The sequence below is a fragment of the Centroberyx gerrardi genome, chromosome 20 (genome assembly GCF_048128805.1).
Source record: "Centroberyx gerrardi isolate f3 chromosome 20, fCenGer3.hap1.cur.20231027, whole genome shotgun sequence".
Lineage (NCBI taxonomy): Eukaryota > Metazoa > Chordata > Actinopteri > Beryciformes > Berycidae > Centroberyx > Centroberyx gerrardi.
In genome coordinates, this window is record NC_136016.1 from 9,309,013 (window position 1) to 9,319,113 (window position 10,101).

General features: G+C 42.1%; 1 protein-coding gene across 1 annotated transcript; it reads left to right on the plus strand.

Annotated features, from left to right (window-relative positions):
- The first annotated feature begins 6,933 nt into the window (after positions 1–6,933).
- LOC144542976 (GTPase IMAP family member 7-like) lies at positions 6,934–9,815 on the plus strand. The gene is made up of 5 exons (XM_078290828.1): positions 6,934–7,059; positions 7,163–7,852; positions 7,944–8,293; positions 8,546–8,734; positions 8,820–9,815. The coding sequence occupies exons 2-3, from the start codon at positions 7,255–7,257 to the stop codon at positions 8,057–8,059; spliced, it is 714 nt and encodes a 237-aa protein (XP_078146954.1). The 5' UTR covers positions 6,934–7,059; positions 7,163–7,254; the 3' UTR covers positions 8,060–8,293; positions 8,546–8,734; positions 8,820–9,815.
- The last annotated feature ends 286 nt before the right edge of the window (positions 9,816–10,101 follow it).

A 10,101-nucleotide genomic window follows, 5' to 3' on the forward strand; every position in this document is an offset into this window, starting at 1 on the left:
TTGTCTGGCTGGAGTTTGCCATCAATAGAGAAGCCCATTCACATGCAGCACGCAGACGTCTTGCTCACATCTTATGCATTTAATAAAGGAATGATGTGTATTTATTGTAGTGCAGAGACGACACACAACCTTACGCACTCAGCCAAGTGTAGTGTGTTTGATGTGAGCAGGGAGATGCTCTGGATATTGAGGTGTGTGTATGTACAGTATGTGTGTGTGTGTGAATGGAGTGAGGGAGGAAGAACAGAGGGAGCAAGGGAGGAAGGATAGAGAGATGAAGGTAGGAGGGAGCTTGGATAGCAAAATGAAAGAGGAAGGAAGGAAAGAGACAGAGAGCGGAAAGAGGGAGGAGATAAAGGAACAAGGGATGAAGGATAGAGATAAAGGAAAGGGGAAGGAGGGAGGAAAAGAAAAGATAAAGGAAGTTGGAAGGAAGGATACAGAGAAAAGGGAAGGAAGGAAGGAAGGAAAGATACAGAGGAAGAATGGAGGGAGATGGTAAAGAAAGACATGAAGTCAGACTTGAAAAGTGAAGGGACGCATCACCAGACGCTAAAGGGATTTCATGCTTATTTTTTAAAAACTCAATTTCACTCTGTCACTTTGAGCTGTTTGGAAAACAGAGGAGTGGGTGTGTGTGTGGGTGTAATACTGTATGTCTGTGCACATACACATTTGTGTGTGTATCTGTGTATACTCAGCTTCATGCTAGTGTTTATTTAGTGGTGCGAGATGACACACACACGCACACGCACACACACACACACACACACACACACACACACATGGGCATGGAGAAAGATCAGAGCTGCACTAAACTACTGCACTAACCTCTCCACCCCATGGTCCTTTGAGACAGCAGAAAGGGATGGCCGGGTCACTGGGAAATGGGTGATGGAGAGAGAGAGAGAGAGAGAGAGAGAGAGAGAGAGAGAGAGAGATCATGTACCAGGAACATGTTTGTGACTTTCTAACTGCTCCCGGGTGAACAATAAAGCATCCTTTTCCATTCTACAGATCCAAGCCGCCGTTTAGCCAAGAGGACTTTACCCTCTAGACAGAGCGAGGGATAGGGAGGAAAGATAGATTGTAAAAACGGTCAAGTGTGAGGAGCGGAAGAAAGATGACGGGGGATTTGTGCATGACTCTCTCTCTCTGTTTCCCCTTGTTTTAGAAGGAAGTGTGCCTTCCACATGTGAGGTCTGCTAGTCTTATGATGCCCCTCTCTTCTTCTCTAACCTCCTTTCCTTCTCCTCCCCACACTCCGTCGGGCCTGTATCGGTTTGCCTGTGGGTCTGTCTTTGGTTTTCGCTCCCTAAGGCACACTAACCCCCGAAGCCCATGTCACTGTTTATATAATGCCCTATGCCATGGTCCTCCATTTTCAACAATAACATTCTCTAATGCTCCCTAATGCCGACTAATGCTCCATAATACAGCATAACTCCAATGTTTAACTCCCTCAAACTCAATCAGGTTAACCCTCCTCTTGAATGCTGTGGAAGTGTTGATATGGGGGAAACTCTGGGAGGCAGGGGTTCACATTTAACCCTATGGGAATTTAGTTTTTTTTCCCCTTTGGAGAGATGTGATTGTTTATAGGAGGGGTGACTGACAGGATCTGGTATGCCTATGCATCTCCCTCCTTTTCCACGCTTGACCCGGGAGCACCAAGGTCAGTATGCTTTCTGCACTTCAGCCTTCCTCCTAGCACTACACTCAGTCCTTCATTCACTTACTTGCAACAAGTTCTCCACCTCCAAATGTACCCACCACCAGAAACAGGGTAGATGTGAATTTAGGACTATAACCTATTTAAACCTATATAACTTCTATGCTTCCCCTCCCCCTCCACTTCTCCTACTCACTTCTCGCTGAACCCTCCAAAAAACAAACACATCCTTCCTGCATGTGAGTTGTGAGTGTGTTTTCAATTTATGTGTGCACTGTGTGTGTATGTGTGTGTGTGTGTGTGTCCATGCGTGTGTTTGTATCTAACACTGAGTGCACATGGTCCTCTGGCAGCTAGAAGACCCACTAAACAACTAGTCTCATGATGGGGAGTCAGCCAATAAGAGGATAAAAATCTGGGTATGGGCCTGACTTACACAACAGCAGCATTATACAAACAACACAACTAATACCGAGCCCACAACAATACCACTCTGTGTGGCGAGATCCCCCTCATCCTCCATTCCCTCCGCCTCACTCACTCCCCCCCCAGGTTAAATAAGTTTACTTTTTATTCCCTGGTCCTGCATGATCCATGCAGCAGCTCAGTATTGAGTATAAATGTCATGATCATCACACTCCTAGACTCGCAGAAACTCACAGGGCAACACAAATACTCTACACCAACTCAACTTTGGTGTCAGCTTTGGTGCACATGCACACATGCATGCATGCAAAGTCAAGCACCTGTGCTCACTGTGTAGGTGCGTCCCATCCAGCAGGCAGGTACTGTAGGTGTCGTGTCAATTACAGTCTGAACCGGCCACTCTCTCCGTTCGCCAGCCCTTCTCATCTCACTCTGCAGTCGCAGAAACTCACCTGCTGAGCCTGTGCAGGTGTCAGACTGACAGACAGATATACACACAGGGATAAATAAAGCTGAAAAACACAGCTGGCAGTGTGCCGAAGTGTCCCTGTCGAGGCCAGAGGTTTAAGAATGCACACACACTCGCTCACAGATGCATACCGGTGTCCACGCACACACACGCACACAGGTGCTGGCACACACACACACACACACACAAACACACACACACACACACACACAAAATGCTGCCCCAATATCCCAGACTTCCAAAATATACCTTTTTGCTGCAAACAATAACAAACAACTGCCGATTTTAGGTTTCCAGGAAGTACGAAGGAAGTTCCCAGGGGGTGTTTCCTGTTAGTTTGACTGCATTAGGTGGCGAACTGCAATCTATTCTCAGCTCTGCCTGGCTCTTCTGGCCCCTTCCATATAGAATGGCTGGTAACGCTTTATTTTACAGCCCGCGAATTACGGTGAAACTAGTTTGTAATTATGGGGTACTAATAAAATAATTATGAGAGATTTATAAGGTAGTTATGGTGTTACTGTTTTCGTAATCACTGCATACTTTAAAAATACTTACAGGGTACAATAACGAAATTAGGGGGGAATAAACAAATGTTATCGTGATTAAAGGTTCATGCACTGGAAAAAGGCCATTGTAAAGTGCTACCCATGTTTCTATTAACTAGATGGGTTGATGCACAGGTTGATCTGGAAAAACAACTGAAAAACCTGAATTGAAGATGAATAACTTTTATTTTTATTTTCCTAAAGTATCCCCTCAGATATGATAGTAGGTAGTAGTAATAGGTAATAGTAATATATAGTAGTAATAGTAGTAGGTAGTAGTAAGATTAGAGTGAGCTAACTTGTGGCTTAAAACAATGAAAGTGCAATACGAATTAGCAGATGTTTTCCACATAAAAAATATGGTATCTTAATACAAATTCCAAATATTCCAGTTTTTTAATCATGTGTAGTTTATAAACCATGTACGAAATGGGACATCTCTGTCATCAAAGTTTACTGGGGCCTGAGCTTCATCTGATGAATCATAATGCAGCTGGACAGAATGCAGAGTTCATGTGAGTTCTACATTTATGGCTGCCTGCGCTGCACACCATGCTCCTACTCAAGATCATATTGATGAATGGGAGCCAATCGTCAAAGCTGATTCTAAACTGCTGCTGTTCCTCCAGGACTTGGAGAAGGAGGACGAACAATGTCCTTTTATCATCAAGACGGCAACGGTCAACTCCTGTGCACAGACTGAGGCTGCTGCTGAAAGCTCTGTCACCGTCCTGCATCAACCTGAATGTTATGAGGGAACAAAAGTCACTGTCCTCTCTGCTGGACCTGACAATATCTCCACCTCAGAGGAGGCTCTCCCCGTCTCTCTTGCTGAATCAACCAACCTCCTTCAGGAGTCCCAGACTCCAGTCATCCAGGTTGAGGTCAAAGCTCCACCAAGCCTTGTGGTTGAAACTGTAAAGGACACCAAGGATCTGTCCTGTCTGACCCTGGAAAACACACTTCCATCTGTCCAACTGGTCAAACCTACAGGACCTCAGAGTTCCAGTGCCAAAGACAGCCTGTCGACAAAACCAAAGAAGAAGAAGTGTGGCTTCTTTTCTTGGCTATCCCGCATATTCCGGCGGAAGAACAAGAAATCTGCAGACAACATGGCTGCAGCAGCAGAGACGCCGCTCCAACAGACCTGCCAGACAGAAGCAGATGAGCCAAAGCCCTGCTTGACTGCCCTCTCACCTGCAGTCCACTTCTGAACTCCTGTCATCTTCCTATCCACTTTACACAAATCAACAACTGAATCATTTTATTTGAATACATTTATTTGCACTCTACTGTTAGTGTCTGCACATTTCTTTAAAACTGCAGTTATGGGTAACCTGTTGCCTAAAGCAGTGAAAGTGTCCATTTTGCTTTTAATATACCACTTGTTTTCTGTAAAAAAAAAAATTAAAAAAAAAAAAAAAAAACATTTTTATTACTTTACACATATATCTAGAAGTTGAGGTACTGGACTCATGAGTTTGTTGAAATATAAAAAAAAAAAAATCAATGTCAAACAAAATCATTTTTAAAATTTGAGCATTTGAATATCTCAAATGTTAAAAAGTATTAATGTCAGATAAAATCATTACATTTGAATCACATGTGACCTCACTGCACAAGGGACACTGATTGAGGTCAATTCGGTTTCAGTTCACTCAGTTCAAAATGTACATATAAACTGCTATGGAAATGAGTAACATAGGAACCTTTTTATAGCAAGATATTTCCACTTTTTGAAGTTTGTAGAGGAATCTATTTCCTGAAATGCAAATGAACTCATCCCGACGCTGGAGGAAAAGATAGAAATACACTGACTGCAGACCTGACAAGTACATGGCTGTGGCAAGCGGGGGTGGGATGGATTGTGGTAGATAGAGAGAGACAATGTCTGGCCAGATGCAACAAGCAGCATGTGGACCCTGTTGACCCTCTCCTACATGTAGCCTATCCTTTTGTTTAGGAAGAGGAGAGACTGGGAAGTGTGACATTAGTACATGGAAGAGAGTAAGAGAACTACTGTGTGTGACTTTGTATTATTACATGTGAAGTGTTGTTGCTTTCTGAAAGAGCAAATGAAACTGTTTTGTTGTTGAGTTTTACCCCATTGTCCGTGTTCCCTCTGCCCAAACCTTGTGCCACAATGCTCTTAGCTGTGTGTGGCAAATATATAGGCAATGCAAATTCAAAATGCAAATATCTTATTGAGGAAAAAAATATGTCAAATGTGTAACTCTGGTTGGAAAATATTGGCTTTTTTTACAAACAAATAATGGCTATACATTTTACAACCAATGGATATTCAAAGTTAAAACTCTGCAGAATGCGTTTCGGCCCTATCACCTATATTTTTTTATATATAATTAATAGCCAAATAAAATATAGGCTTTTTAAGCTATTTTGGAGTGTCTTGCTTATCTTTTTCCTGATTTCTTGAAAAATATTTGAGATATGCATTCGTAAAATCATATGCAATACCTAACATTACATTAACTTTCTGAAAAATTTGACATTTGCAATTAAGACCATGATCTGATTAAAAAAGTGTACAAATAATGCTCATGTAATAATAATAATAATATAATAATAATAATGCTCGTGTACAGCTTGTGCTAATTACCAACCCCTGTCATTAGAGTGGTTTTTGATTAAGCAACCATTGTGGATTGCTAATGCCCAGGGTAACCAAGGTACTGCTTGATTCCAAGGAGTTGGATTAACATAATTATTAGGGCAGATGAAATGGAATTATTAGGGCCTTGCTGGTGAAGTTGGCAGGCTGGTATTAGATGTATCAGCTACTGTTAGTAAACCCAGATTTCTAGCGCTGAATTACAATGTTGTTTTCATGAGGCCTTTGTGTCCTTCACACATTCTGCTCACACACTGTATACTGAACAACTCAATAAAATGTCAATAATTAGAAGCGCAGCACAGTATCCGAGTGGTTGCCTGGTTGGCATGACATTCCCATAAAAAATTCCCAAAGCATCAATTCATAAATGCTTCCCTGCATGCTGTCAAGAAGTAAGCTCCTGCGACAATCTGTGTCTTATATAGGTGAAACTCATATATTTCCTCCACATTAAGCAGCATGTGCGTGTGTTCCTGTCTAGGCAGCCATCTCAGCAGGCTGGCAGAGGCGGCAGGTAGAGTCTGACACCAGTAAACAGCTCTGGGACCTGGATCCGTTCCAGCACAACCAGTCCAACAACACACTAGCACTAAACCATGTCAGTGTTTCTAGGACAAAACAGCTGACGTGGTGAGAATTATCTATTCTCTAGGCTGTTCATATGGTCTCTTTCCCCCTCTCCCCCCCCTCTCTCAACCTTTAAGAGAGATAGGATGGACTGCAGAATAAGCTATTACATAAACCAAGCACGAGCAAACTGTGTCAGCATGTGCCCCCTGAGATATTTGATATGTTAGAATCTCTGTTCTCTGTTGATTTGCATTGTGGTTTGTGTGAATTTATGACTCCTCAGGAGTTCACTACGCCCCTGACACCAGGCACAGTGCAGAGAATATGCTGTAGCTGAAATAGCAAGAATTTTCCATTTTACTATGAAATGCATGCAGTTACAATGTACTAAATCAGTGGTACTAAACAAACCAAAAACGATTTACTGGCACAATCTAAACCTTAAATCTAAATCTGGTCTGTCTATTTATCTTGCTTGAAGGATTGAGCAACAGTTAAAAATCATCCCATGACACTAAATGAAAATATGCCGTCGGTCCTGTTATTGGATGATGGAGGAGGGACATTCCATTTAAAAGATAACAAGAGCAACAGTCTGAACTACATTCAGTGCTCACAGTCAACAGCCAGGTAATATATAAGGAGATTAACTTCACCCTGATTAATTAATTAAAAATTAAAAGAAAAAAAAAACTCTTCAGGAAAAAGTGAATCATGGAGAACACTACATCTCCAAAAGGTGAGTCCATGACATATCAACACCAGCCTTCTCTCTCTCTCTCTCTTTCAGTGTTTTTTTGCCTTACTAACTTTGTCTCACTCTCTGCCTTTCTCTCTGTCAGAGCTGAATGCTGTGCTTGTGGGATCAAAAATGTCATGAAAATATCTCGTTGGAAACATCATCCTGGGTAGAGAGGCATTTGAGCCCACAGTGATGTCGTCCCACTGTGAGAAGAGAGAGGGAGACGTATGCGGTCAAAGAGTCACGCTGGTCAAAACCCCCGGATGGCTGAGGGGATATCGCCTCTGCGACACGCCGGAACTCTTAAAGACAGAAGCGATGCTCAGTGTCTCTCTGTGTCCGCCTGGACCGCACGCTTTTATCCTGGTGGTTAGTGCTGATCTGGCATTCAAAAAGGTACACAAGAAGTCAACGTGGGAGCACTTTGAACATTTTTATGGCCAGAATGTCTGGGATCACGCTATAGTGGTCTTCAGTGGCCACAGAGGCTCTCACGAAACCATCGAAGATTACATCAGGATGGAAGGGGAGCCACTTCAGTCGCTTCTTGAGGCTTGTGGTAACAGATACCATGTCCTCTGTGAAGACAGTATGGGCAGTGACGTTAAGGTCCAAGAGCTGTTTGAGAAGATCGACGCCATGGTGGCAGGAAACAATTGCTGCCATTATGAAATTGAGAGCAAGTTGTTGCAGAGCATTGACGAGAGGAGGACGGAAGTGGAAGAGAAAGCCGAGGAGATACGCCTGAGATCACAAACGCAGAGGAAGAAGCTCAGAGCTCTCGTAACAGGTCAGTTCACCTTGTTTGGATTGGGGAGGGGGCTTTTATAAATGTATGTTTAAATTTGGTACATTTCTAATTGTTGTCTCATTACACACAGAAGAGACGCTGCAGCTGAGAATCTTGATGCTTGGGTGGGTGTTTACTGGGAAGAGTGCCACTGGGAACAGTGGCACCATGTCCTTAAGAATAATGTGGCTGATGCTGCTCAAGTAAGGGAGCTACTGGAGAAAATGGAGGAGATGGTGGCAGGGAACAGTTCTTTTTACCTAAGTGCTGACCCTGAAATACATGATCCACAACCTGAGGAAAACAAAGCAACTGAAGACAACAGACATGAGAACGCAACCAAGAAGATCTCAGAGCAACTTACTATTGAATGGGATCGCATAAATTGGGAAATGCATCACATCCGTAAGGGGAATCATAGCATGGATCAACCACTAACCTGTAAGTATCCAACGATATTACCAGAAAGGTCTTTTTTATACCTCTGCGTAATCATGTTTGCATAGGGGTTGTGCCTGTGTAGACGGCAGACCAGGTCTGCCGTCTACACAGGTATAAAGGTATAAAAAAGGCCATAGACATACATACAGTATTTCATGCATAACACTCATAGCTACCACTCTTGATAGTATATTAAAGTCCCTCAATTTTTTGCTTGGTTGAATTGACATGTTACTGTATTTCCTGCCCCAGTGAGTACAGATGAGCCAATGTCAGAGGTGTTGGAAGGAGAGGAGGAACTTGTCCAGGATGAGACCTGGTTTGGTCTAGAAGCAGAAAGTGAAGATGGTGTGAGACCTGAAGTTCTAGCCAGATGGTCGAGACTGCTGGAGAAAGAGTGGAGCAGACGAGAGTCAGCCATAGAATACATGTTTTGGAAAGGTAATTAAATCCAATATCTGCAGCCAAGCAATTTCCTTTTTAGTCAGTTTTCTAGTGTTTAAACATTTTCTTTTTTTCACCATAGATGAGAGTGTGCCCTCAGAGCCAGGCAGTGATGAGTTGCTGAGATCCCGACAAAAAGTCGTATCATGGCTGCAAAGACAAGGTACAGCTTTTCGTAAACATGCACGTCACGCAAGTCAGACATGCTCTGCAATATCCGGATATGGGACAGCCTCTAACCCCAGCTTTAAACAGGAAGAGGACGGGTTGGAGGAAGAGGACGAGTAAGAGAGTCAATATGAAACATAAGCGGTTGAAACTCCTCTGTTATGTACATTGTTTCATTCAGCACTAAAACAGATTGTAAAGTAAGGTCTATGTACTCATGAATTCAAACTTTTTTGCTTACCAAAATACCAGTTCAATCAGTTCAGGGTATGGTATGACCTTTTTGTTATTATTCTGCACTGAAATTATGTAGTTATTAAAGCTGTACATGTTATAATGGTGCAATCTACCCACAGCCCTTAACGTACTGTACCATAAAATGTCAACTTAATGTTAACATAACCTTTACAAAATGGTACAGCTAACTTACTGGCAGGGGTGAGAAGTAACAGGCTACATATGACAAATTCATTCTAGTCGACACATAAATGCCAACTTTTGTGTCCACTGAAAAAAAACGAACTATTTAACAATCTTGAAGAAAATGGACAGAAACACCATCACACGCCTTGAAATAATGTTTGGAGTAGATGGTGGTAAAACTACTAATTTTTCAACCTGTAAATTAGAATAAAATATCTGTTTAACTTATTTCTCTATTTTGAAGGCAAAGTAATCCTTAGTTGAATGAGATTATTCTGATTACATTACTATTGTGACAGTACAGATTATTGTGACAGTATAAGTAGGTGTATGTAGCAGATTACATGTGACTGTAACTTGCTTGTAGATACATAAACTGCCTTTACACAATAATAACTAAACTCTTGCCAAAATGTCTACTGTTTTATACTGTTTTATAATGTACTGTAATGCTAAATTGCAGCAAAAAGAAATAAAATGTACTTTGAAAAAATTCTAAAATGAACTGGTAACTACTATACAGGAGTTGTTGCTAAAATTGGGGTGCTGAAATATCTATGTTTGACACCAGTTAAAACCCTAAGAGTTGCCTTTTGGATACACCAGCAAACCAAATTTTAACCAGGAGGAGTGTTGTAAGATAGAAATCAATCAGTTACGTGACGGGTGATGTGTGATAAAAATCTCATGCACCAGTTGTCCCTACATAAGAACGAACCCAACCTACCTCAGACATGCCTACCGTGCCATCACTGCCATGCCTATCTCTAGTG

Bases quoted from the DNA above. Each gene is read 5' to 3' on its own strand.
- LOC144542976 (XM_078290828.1), top strand. From the start codon at position 7,255: ATGTCGTCCCACTGTGAGAAGAGAGAGGGAGACGTATGCGGTCAAAGA. The intron at 7,853-7,943 runs GTCAGTTCACCT...CATTACACACAG, and splicing joins GCTCAGAGCTCTCGTAACAG to AAGAGACGCTGCAGCTGAGA.